The sequence below is a fragment of the Onychostoma macrolepis genome, chromosome 04, assembly GCF_012432095.1.
Source record: "Onychostoma macrolepis isolate SWU-2019 chromosome 04, ASM1243209v1, whole genome shotgun sequence".
Taxonomy (NCBI): Eukaryota; Metazoa; Chordata; class Actinopteri; order Cypriniformes; family Cyprinidae; genus Onychostoma; species Onychostoma macrolepis.
This window is the reverse complement of record NC_081158.1, coordinates 19,987,221-19,999,645: the sequence shown is the minus strand read 5'-3', so window position 1 is coordinate 19,999,645 and position 12,425 is coordinate 19,987,221. Positions and strand designations below refer to the sequence as shown.

Here is a 12,425-nt window from a genome sequence, read left to right as displayed (position 1 = left end):
CTATTAAAAATGATAAAACACTTCTCTAAATTACTATAACTGGAAAAATTCAAAATATTAAATTATAATTCCTAAAACATAATATTAGGATATAAATAATACTAAAATAACACTAATCTCATTTCACACACACACACACACACAAAAAAACAGAACAAATAAACATTTGAACATCACAACAAACCAATTGTATGCTTAAAGAAAACAAAGTGATGCTACAAAAAAATATGATGACGATTTAAAGAAAACAACAACAACAATAATAATAATAATAATACTTATTATTATTATTATTATTATGACAGGGGAGGTACATATTTTTCATTTTAAAATAACTAATTAAGAAAATATGCAAAAGAAAATGAATAAATAAAAATAGAAATAGATATAAATATCAATAAATTAAATAAATAAAACAAAAAATAATTTATGCTTATATAAATTCAAGGAATTTTCTTATGATATATATACATATATGCACAAATATGCAATTGATTCAATTACTGATTATTTAGATTAAACTGTCTAATAGATTGACAGACCTAACAAATTCTTTTCAACTGCATTTAAATAATATTAAAAACATACAAATATTTTTCACATTATGGTAATGAGACTGCATTGTGGTATTCACACCGTGGTACTGAGGATTTAGGGGGGATTGTCCAGAAAATAATGTTTTTATTATTTTACAATAATTTTTTTTTTGTATTTTAGTAGTATATTTAGTTTTCTTTCTTTCTTTCTTTCTTTTTATTTTTTTTGTTAAAATATAAACAGGACTAGGTTTCATGAGAATCACCCACAAATGTGAGTGCAGAAAAGAGATGAAAGATAAATAACTCTGAGAGAGGATTCATTCTCTGAAGTGTGTTTGAGCGCATCTGCTCTAATGCATCTCTATCTGGATGTAAGCCATGTGGCATCAGAGGCACAACAGTAACACAAGACAAATGACCCCTTAGGAGTCCACAAACTTAAACACAAACACACACACTTGTCTCTGGTCTTATTCCATGGCTCTTTCCTCACTGACCTCATCTGAAGTTAAACGCTTCTTCATCTCACGCCAGGAGCTCTCAGCAGAGTCCCATCCTCCAATCAAAGCACACAATGCACGTGCAACCTGGCCAATTATAGCCCTGTTTCGTAAGAGCTCCACAACAGCAGCCCCATTTCCTGACTTCCTGAGTATTCATTCATATCAAGGATGGAGGAATGGATGAAGGAATGAGGTGGAGGGGGGGGGGGGGACTAGACGTCACTGGTCTGACGCAGACTGCGGGGGGTGGGAGACGGCAGTTACCATGGAAACCTAGTCGAAGCCCTCATCATGGCGCTTAAGTACCACAACCAAGAGAGAGACAGAGACAGAAACAGAAAGACATGCTAAAAGAGTGCAAGACAGAGCTAGTAAGAGTGAAAAGGGAAGAGAGACTGACATACAGAGAGTCAGATACACTCTTAAAAATAAAGGTGCTCAAAAGGTTCTTCACAGCGATGCCATAAAAGAACCATTTCTTTCTTACCTTTTTAATAATCTGAAGAACCTTCTTTCACCATAAAGAACCTAGTGTGAAACAGAAAGTTTCTTTAAATGTTAAAGGGTTCTTTATGGAACCATTTAGACAAAAAAAAGGTTCTTCTATTGCATCGTGAAGCACCTTTATTTTTAAGAGTGCAGAAAGAAATAAAAGGACCATCAAAACACCTATTAGAGAGACTATAGCCAAGAAATATATATATATACAGTGAGGAAAATAAGTATTTGAACACCCTGCTATTTTGCAAGTTCTCCCACTTAGAAATCATGGAGGGGTCTGAAATTGTCATCGAGGTGCATGTCCACTGTGAGAGACATAATCTAAAAAAAATCCAGAAATCACAATGTATGATTTTTAACTATTTATTTGTATGATACAGCTGCAAATAAGTATTTGAACACCTGTCTATCAGCTAGAATTCTGACCCTCAAAGACCTGTTAGTCTGCCTTTAAAATGTCCACCTCCACTCCATTTATTATCCTAAATTAGATGCACCTGTTTGAGGTCGTTAGCTGCATAAAGACACCTGTCCACCCCATACAATCAGTAAAAATCCAACTACTAACATGGCCAAGACCAAAGAGCTGTCCAAAGACACTAGAGACAAAATTGTACACCTCCACAAGGCTGGAAAGGGCTACGGGAAATTGCCAAGCAGCTTGGTGAAAAAGGTCCACTGTTGGAGCAATCATTAGAAAATGGAAGAAGCTAAACATGACTGTCAATCTCCCTCGGACTGGGGCTCCATGCAAGATCTCACCTCGTGGGGTCTCAATGATCCTAAGAAAGGTGAGAAATCAGCCCAGAACTACACGGGAGGAGCTGGTCAATGACCTGAAAAGAGCTGGGACCACCGCTTCCAAGGTTACTGTTGGTAATACACTAAGACGTCATGGTTTGAAATCATGCATGGCACGGAAGGTTCCCCTGCTTAAACCAGCACATGTCCAGGCCCGACTTAAGTTTGCCAATGACCATTTGGATGATCCAGAGGAGTCATGGGAGAAAGTCATGTGGTCAGATGAGACCAAAATAGAACTTTTGGTCATAATTCCACTAAACGTGTTTGGAGGAAGAAGAATGATGAGTACCATCCCAAGAACACCATCCCTACTGTGAAGCATGGGGTGGTAGCATCATCTTTGGGGTGTTTTTCTGCACATGGGACAGGGCGACAGCACTGTATTAAGGAGAGGATGACCGGGGCCATGTATTGCGAGATTTTGGGGAACAACCTCCTTCCCTCAGTTAGAGCATTGAAGATGGGTCGAGGCTGGGTCTTCCAACATGACAATGACCCGAAGCACACAGCCAGGATAACCAAGGAGTGGCTCTGTAAGAAGCATATCAAGGTTCTGGCGTGGCCTAGCCAGTCTCAGACCTAAACCCAATAGAGAATCTTTGGAGGAGCTCAAACTCCGTGTTTCTCAGCGACAGGCCAGAAACCTGACTGATCTAGAGAAGATCTGTGTGGAGGTGGGCCAAAATCCCTCCTGCAGTGTGTGCAAACCTGGTGAAAAACTACAGGAAAGCGTTTGACCTCTGTAATTGCAAACAAAGGCTACTGTACCAAATATTAACATTGATTTTCTCAGGTGTTCAAATACTTATTTGCAGCTGTATCATACAAATAAATAGTTAAAAATCATACATTGTGATTTCTGGATTTTTTTTTAGATTATGTCTCTCACAGTGGACATGCACCTCGATGACAATTTCAGACCCTCCATGATTTCTAAGTGGGAGAACTTGCAAAATAGCAGGGTGTTCAAATACTTATTTTCCTCACTGTGTATATATATATATATATATATATATATACTGGATAACTGTCGGTATGATTGGTCGATTGATTGATTTTTGAAAGGAATTAAAACTTTTATTTAACAAGGATGCATTAAATTGAACAAAAGTGATAGCAAAAACATTTATAATGCGACAAATTTGTACATAATTTACATAAATGCTGTTCTTTTGAACATTATATGTCAAAGAGTCTTGAAAAAAGGTTTCCACCAAAATTAATCAGCACAACCATTTTAACTGTGATGATAATAATAAGAAATGCTTCAAAATGAAGGACCATGCAACATTGAAGACTGAAGTAATGATGCTGAAAATTCAGTTTTGTTATAAAAGGAATAAAGTACATTTAGAACTTTTAAAATAGAAAAACAGTTATTTTGAAGTGTAATAATATTTCACAATATCACTATGTTGCTGTATTTTTTTTTCAAATAAATGCAGCATTGGTAAACATATAAGGCTTCTTTCAAAATCAGCTTTCTTTCTTCCGTAGAACACAAAAAGAGAAACTTTGCAGAATGTTTGAGCTGCTCTTTTCCATATAATGAAAGTGAATGGGGACCAAGTGCTGTCAATGTCAAAAAGTTGTTGTTTTTCTATAAATATGGTTCAAACAACAGGTTGGTGTGAGGAAAATGTGCTTTCATCTGCTGAAAACCTGCTTGATTTAAATCTATGTGCACCATTCACTTTCACTAGAAAGCAGTTTGGACATGCTGCTAGTTATAGCTATCTGCTGAATACTTGCTTTTGTGTTCCAAGAAGAAAAAAAAAAAAAAAAAGAAAAAAAATCAGATTTAATCAGTATTTTTGTCATGTTTTCCAGTACAAATATTTAAACATCCCTGAAACAAGATCAATTTCCTTGAGAAACAAAATTTCATAAGATAGTAAGACTTGTTTTCAGAGAACATATTTTGAATAAATGTTATTTTTCTCACCCCATCGGCAAACTGTTTATGTTTGTTTTAAGCATAAACCTCAGTAAGTATAACTAGAGTTGTTTAGATTTACACATCTAGCAAGAATATTGCTAATGATGTAAGAAAAACAAACTTAACTTTTCTAAAAACAAGCATTAAATAAATGTTTTAAGGATGTTTAGATATTTGTACTGGTAAAAAGACAAAAATACTTATTAAATAATCTTTTGCTACGGAAAACCCATATGATTTTTCCAGTGAGGCTGGGTGTGAAACATTAACCAACACTTGCGCAGCCAAGATGATGTCAGCCGAAAAGAAAAGTCATTTTAAGAAGAGGTGCAAGTTATTAATTTTTGATGAACTGTGCTCGATAAGACCAGGAATGTGTATTAAAGTTACTAGGGTCAATTTTAATTTTATGTTGACTTGAAAGAATCAGATCCTCCATATCCATGACAAATATAATTAAATCCAATTCAAACAGAGCATCTAGGGAATTAATTCTTCGTAATAATCTTCCCTTTAATAACGCAATGATTAATCTCTCCAAGAACGTGACTGCAAAGCCTTGGAAGACATATAATGTAGTTGAGTCTTATATCAATTTTTGATAACTGGTTTGATGAAACCGCTCCTTCAGACATCAAAGATTCAATTCAGGAGTTCTGAAAATGAGATTTCAGGTTTGTGTGGTCCAGCATGTTGTTTAAAATCAAATCAGAGCCTCTTGCTTCTTTGGATTTGAGGGCAGAAACTTTCACGTTCAAGTCTTGCTGTAATGAGGGAGTTATGAGAACTCTGGGTACCTTTAACTGGCAATTCAAGCTTGTTCAATTTTTCACGTATATGGTTTTGCTCTAAAAATGTGTCAGACTGTTCGCAGTGGTAGGTGCATTGGAAAAAGCCTAATCCACATTTCTGTGTTCTGAAGTGAAAATGAGACCCGCTTCAGTCTTGTTATGAGACTTCAAATGTTCCCTCAAACATTCTGGATTTACAGACTACACAGCGAAAGCCTGTCACTGACAAAACCACCCTTAAAAATAATTCACCAATATTTCCCAAAATGAAAAGTCTGTCACCATTTCCATCATTTTTTTTTTTTTGTCCTTTTTGGAACTTAACAGTTCTTGGTCACTATATGCATTCATGGTACACTGTAAAAATTTTAACGGTAAAAAACTGTGAAAATGCTACAGTAAAAACATATTAAATGGTTAACGGTAAGTTCCCCTAATATATATACGGCAAAAAACTGTAATAGACATTTCAGACAATTTTACAGTGAAATACCATTTTTGGAAGTGAAAAACAATGTAAAATTTACAGGGAAAAAACGTATATTGATGTTCCCAGAATTCCCTGCGTTGCATTTCAAATTGGATGTTTTTTCTTTGAAATAACTATATTTCTTCTTAGTTTTTTCTTATCAGTTATGTTTATTAGGGTTGTATGTTACATCTAATGTTGTTCAATTAATGTTTAGTGCATATTTCAGTTTAATGAGTCTCACCATGATGGTGTTTAGTGTTTGTGTGAATGACACTGTGCACCTTCTATATATGTTATTAATTAAAATCTGCTTGTTATGGGCTTTGGTTCATCATGTGACTTTCTTATCATCACCTGCATTTGGTGGTTATCAGTGCATTACAAAGGTACAAAACCGATTTCAGTACTTCAATAGGTTGGTATATTAACATTAATATACTGTCATAAAGAGAGACAGAAACAGAAGAATAACAATTTGCGCAGTGGTCAGCATGGACATTTTTTTTTAGAAAGTACGGTATCTCTGGGTCTCTAGTTAGATATTAGAGGACACTGCGTCCTCCATTTATAATAGTGTCTCACGTCTCATTTCTGGAGAGGTTCAATGTCAGCACTAACAACTTCTAATGTCACCCTGTCTCTCCCCTGTGTGTGTGTGTGTGTGTGTGTGTGGCAAGCGTAACCTGTCATGGCACCCTAAGCTGTAATAGATCTGCTGCATAATTCATGAGACAGTTCTGTGATTATGAGCATTACTGTCATTACTCAGCAAGCAGCCAATCACGTGACTGATAATGTGACGGCAACGGGAACACATCCTCACCTTCCTCTGAAGTGACTGTTTCTTTTTTTTTTTCTCTCGTACACAAACTCAATTCTGCAGTAATAATATTCTGTGAAATGTAAACTCCAAAATATAGTGAGCTTCCTGGCTGTGTGCTGCTAACATTGGCAGCTGCATTTAAAGGCAAGATCCAAACCAAAATTGATAACCTGTTCTCATGAGAAAATGTAGGTGTGCAATTTCTTATAATGTACCTTATAAGTGACTGATTTGGAACAATCTACCTACAACTACTCCTCACAGCTAGAATTACAGTGAGAATCAAAAGAGATGCAGTTCATTCTAAAATAGTTATGATCATAGCATGATGCTAAGTTGCAAAATAGTAAAAAAATCTGTCAATATTTGAGCATTTTAAGACAATTAGAATTTGCCAGACAAAATAGCGCTAATCAGCCTTACCTCACAGTTAAATCTAATGTAACATTAGCATGTTGCTAAGCTAACAAATGAAAAACTAATATGCAGTAACACAACAAAAAACTGGGCAATATTTGAGTATTTTGAGATTTTGTGCCACACAAAATAGAGCTCCTCACATTTAAACAACTGATTCCAAGAGAGTGTAATGTTAGCATGGTGCTAATCTAAGATAACAGTTCAAATAATCTGTCTAAATTTGGGTATTTGTGGTTATTATATTATGTGGGTATTTGTAGCAGACAAAACAGCGCTTCTCAGGTTTATCAAACAACTGATTCCATTAGCATGGTGCTAATCTAAGACCTAAACTTTAATCCAATAGAATGTGACTTTAGCAAGTTGCTAAGCTAGCAACATGAGAATCAAATAGTAACACTATGAATAACTGGTTGATATTTGGGCATTTTGAGATTATTAGTATGAGCAACACAAAATAGCGCTTCCTTACATTCATCAAACAATTGATTCTATTAGCACAATGCTAAGAAAATAACCTGACAATATAAGAGTAAACAGATTAATTAGCAAAATAGCACTCTTTGTATGAATCAAACAAGAAGCGTACTCACAACTAATTTTAATAAAGTGTGTGATTAGCATATCGCTGTGCTAACCACATGACAATCATTAACACCATTAATATTCTGATAACCTTAAAGATGAAACCTTTCTCTTTCAATTTTTTTTTTTTTTTTTTTTTGTGAATTTAAATGAAATAATCAAAAACTAAGATAAAATGTGTTTGAAATAAACATCCCAAAGGATGTTGTGCACCTCTTATTAGCTTATAAGCATTCATAACACACTAACACTGAATACAAATCAATGACTCTGACTACCCAAATGACAATGAATAGCCAAAATAAAGTTTCTTAGAAGGCAACATTATGCTGATCACCTTTTGGAACAATCTTCTTGTCAGGAGTGCATCTATGATGCCCTTATAATGTATTCTAAGTAGGCAGCTCACTGGATTTTGGAACAGAGCAGTTCCATTACATATGAATAAAAATAAATTTGTATGCATGGGTTTTCAAACTATCCAATCTTTCTTCCTCTCTACCTCAATTTCGCTCTTCTTATTTCAAGCTATCAGTTTCCTTGTTTCTTTTTTTCTCTTGCAAGTGTTCAATGAATCTGACATTTGAGGCATTTTATCTAGGGTCCTAAACCTCATTCTCATTTTTTTATCGTAATCTCTGTCAGTCCATCCCTCTCTTTCTCATCTGTATTCTCCAAATCTCTCTTTCTCTCGGGTACGGATCTCACGTGTCGCTCTCTGGTCTAATGGAATCACAGCTCAGTCTCTCAGCTGGACAGTAATCACTCTCTCTCTCTCTTTCTCTCACTCGCTCGCTCTCACACATAACACAAGGGCTTCACTTGAGCAAAAGCCTCACGGAAATCCTTTCAAGCATCGGTGCAGTCCAAAGACAGAGCATACTGTGTATAATATCTTCAAATGTTTCAAAACACCTCATTGGTTCTGGACTACAACTCTAAGTATACAGATACAAACGTCATGCCGTAGAGACTGGCAAATATAAAGACTGGCAAAGTTTTTTTCTTTTTGAGGAAATTTTCAACCACAACTGGGCGGTCAAACATCAGATTATGAAGATTGGTTCTTTTGGTTTGGGCCAGTAAGCAAGCAACAACAGAAAAGATCAGAAAGGATCACATTTGTGACCCTGGACCACGAAACCAGTCATAAGGGTAATTTTTTTCTAAATTGAGATTTATACATCATCTCAAAGCTGATAAATAAGCATTTCATTGATGTATGGTTTGTTAGGATAGGCTCATATTTGGCTGAGATACAACTATTTGTAAATCTGGAATCTGAGGGTGCAAAAAAATCTAAATATTGAGAAAATCGCCTTTAAAGTTGTCCAAATTAAGTTCTTAGCCATGCATATTACTAATTAAAAATTAAGTTTTGATACATTTACAGTAGGAAATTTACTAAATATCTTACCTAATATCTTAATGATTTGTGGCATAAAAGAAAAATCGATAATTTTGACACATACAATGTATTTTTGGCTATTGCTACAAATATACATGTGCTACTAATGACTGGTTTTGTGGTCCAGGGTCACATTTAAAGAGATTTAACCAGGGGTCCAGAGAAAACTAAAAAACTATTTTGCCACTAAAAGTGACAAAAATGGCCCCAAAATGCAAAATAAATGAATAATAATAATAAATACATAAAAAGTCCCTGCACTTTCCATTTGTACTATCTGATATATTTATATATATTATTTCTGATAATATTCCAATTTAATACAATATAGCATAAAATACTGTTAATATTTAATAAATAAATATATAAATAATTGAAATAATACATCAAAGTAATACATCAAAATTGCATCAAAGCACTAGACATAAATCGTAATACACCAAAATGTTTTATATGGGTAGAAAAAAAATAAGGCCATACAAAAAGGTAAAAATACCTCTAAAAATCAACCCCAAGGGGCGAAATTGTCCTTTAAATGGAAAGTTTCCACCACTGAATGTGAATTCTCACATGCAAAATCCAATAATTTCAATAGGAATCCACATGATCAGGAATTTTGTGTAAAGTTGAATTATTTCCCACACAGATTCGGCAACTGCTTCACGTTGGCCTCTCCAAAATTTGCAGTGTTGACCAACAGAAAGCTGTTTGGTTTGAAAGCATTGTTATGCTATTGATGATTAGCCTTTTTTTGCACTGCAAAATTTGCAGAAATGTCCCTAAGGTGACCACACCTTAACACTGTAAGAAAGCAAACAGCCTTGCAACTAACACCATACAGTATCAATGCTTTGTAAACCACCCTAGCATCATTGCAAGGTTTGAAACAATTTCAAATACATAAAATCAAGTGCAGTGATCAGACAACTTCAGCCAAGACTTAATCAATAACAAGTCAGTGGCCTGGCCTAGAGGACCAAGTCAATAAGGGCAGCAGTGTCGAAGGTTAAGGAAATCAGGGTAAAGAGTTACTCACAGGGTACTGTACGAAGATAGAGGTTGTCCCGAATTATTTGTTGCAGCTCATGGTCCAAAGAGCCCTTCTGGAAACGCAGGTTGAGATACTGCCTGAGATCTTTATCCACAACACCTCCTGTAACACACATACAGACGGTTAGATGACCCTCCACCGCGATACAATCTCATCTGATAACAGGCTCCTTGGCTTTTACTTCACATTCACAATAAACTCTGTGAAGAAACACCTCTGTGTGCAGTTTTTCAGTGGCAATAAAGGAATCCGTTACGTGAATGTGTGTGGAGCCATTCTATTTTCTGAGGAAAAGGCCTGACAATACTGCAGCAAACTGTGATTTAGTCACTCGATACAAAAACCTGACCTCAAAGCGATCGCCTGAAGAGCTGCGAGAATATGTCTGTGATAGTTTCCACTTTGTTCTGTGGTCAAAAAGCTTTCTCAAGCACCTAAGAGTGTCCTTCCTTCCTGTTTAGCTTGTTTCTCATCGATATAAGCACACAATCTCATCATACACACACACCATCATATTTTTCCTAGTACATACTTGATTTCTGAACACATAAGAGTGCAGGGTTCCCATGGGGCGTCCCGGTGATAAACACACACACACACACACACACACATTGTCATCATTATTACATCCCGTGATGAAATGGGGAGGGGGTTCTCTTCAGAAAATGTGCTTCATCAGCAGACAAATGGATAGAGAGTGAGAATGAGAGAGGGGGTAAAGCGAAAAACAGAAAGAGAGAGAGAGAGAGACATGAGAGTATATGAAAAAAAGCAAGTGAAATATATAGACATAAGGAAAATAAAGGTTAATATCCCCCACCAACACACATCAACTGCATTTCTCAAAATTTGAAAATCATTAAAAAAAGTAAATAATAATAATATTTAATAAATAACTATTATTAAGTTTATTAAGTTGGTTTCATAGTAAAGCTTAAATTCTTAAAGGGCCAGTTCATATAAATATTTGAAAGGTGCATTGGAAATGGTTACAAGACTAGTGAGAACATCCAGCATTTCTCCAAATGAAATTGTTAAAAATTCTGCCTCTTTCCAACAAACATTTAAAAAAAAAAAATGTTTAAATTTCACATTAGAGCTTACATCATTAAACAGCTAGGTCACCCAAAAATGAACATTTGAGCTTGCATATATTTGAGCTTGGCGTGTTGTAAGTACTGTAATTACAAGATTAGACATACAGCACGTCTCCAAATTTCTAAATCCTTCCAACAAACAAGAAAAATTGCACAGTACAGCTTAAAGGGCCAGTTAATAAAAAAAAAAAAAGGAAGATTTGACAGTGCGTATATTCGAACTTTGTGTGTCACATTCAGTTACAAGACTAGTGAGAATATGCCCAATTTTTCCAAATTTTCTAATTCTTCCAAAAAACAAAACAATAAGTACATTTCAAAGTAAAACTTTCATCCTAAGATTTAAGATCGGTGATGGAGCATACACTTTTCAGAGAATTTTGGCCTGTTTCTCACACAAAGTGATCATATTTTTTATGATCATAGATCATTTTGTCATTTTTGATGCTTGATATCTCGTCTCCATCCACTTTCATTGACAATCCCAGTCCCCATCCACTTGAAAGGTAACCATGGCTATCAAACAAGATTTTCAAGTAATAATAGCTTACATTTCAGTCTGTTCCTTACGCAAAGCTATCAAAGTATCAAGTCATACATACTACTTTTATAGTTTTTGTTTTTTATAACCTTTTTAGAGCACAAAATCTCCAGTCCCTATCCACTTTCATTGCATGGAAAAGGGCAGCATGAACACATCTCAAAATTTCTCCTTTTAAACAACGAATGTTTTTTGGCTGAACTATTCCCTAAACCATAATTTAAACACACAGAGTCTGGCTGAAACGCAAGACATTACCGGCACAAAGTCATATGTCGTCAAAAAGCATAAGGACAGTGTTGAAAAAGACGTCATACTAAGTAACTATGCTCGTGTGGGTTTCAGAAACCGTTTTTTATTGCTTCAAACGTGCACCCACTAGACATATACATCATCCATCGATTCATGCACGGACTCGTGCACACACTGGTGGATTTTAAAACTCCATGTAGAACAAGCCCGATGCATCTAGAATAACCTACTTCAGACATTCCGGGTTAACCAGACATGACAATCATGCTATTTACACACACACCCACACACACACACACACAGTCAGTTAAAGAAAACCTTTGGTTTACAATCAAATCACACAGACATCATCAGCACACAGTTCTGTCTGAATGTCACAGGACAGCAAATTAACGCCAAATGACACACAAATTAATGAGTCTCACACACTCAGCTCCTTGGAGAGAAATAAATCAAGACTGCAGACCCCAAAGCCTCATTCAAATCTCTAGCACACACACACACACACAAATCGTAAGTCGACTCACAGAGCGCAATGGAACAGCACTTCTCTTGCACGGCTCAGCCAGATGTTGCAGGCGATGATTTGAGCGTGTCTGTGATTGCATGCGTGTGTGTGTGTGTGTGTGTATGTGTGAGTGTGTGTGTGTGTGTGCAGTCCAGGTCTCCACAGGTCTACGGCCACAGTGTGCAGGTTTC

General features: G+C 35.8%; 1 protein-coding gene across 9 annotated transcripts in view; it reads right to left on the bottom strand.

The window, feature by feature from the left end:
• magi2a (membrane associated guanylate kinase, WW and PDZ domain containing 2a) overlaps positions 1-12,425 on the bottom strand; it is a 220,629-nt gene that overhangs the window by 153,044 nt on the left and 55,160 nt on the right. For all 9 annotated transcript variants that reach the window (XM_058773745.1, XM_058773746.1, XM_058773748.1 and 6 more), the window contains exon 2: positions 9,822-9,938. In XM_058773745.1, the coding sequence (XP_058629728.1) occupies positions 9,822-9,938 (117 nt within the window). The remainder of the gene's footprint in view (positions 1-9,821; positions 9,939-12,425) is intronic.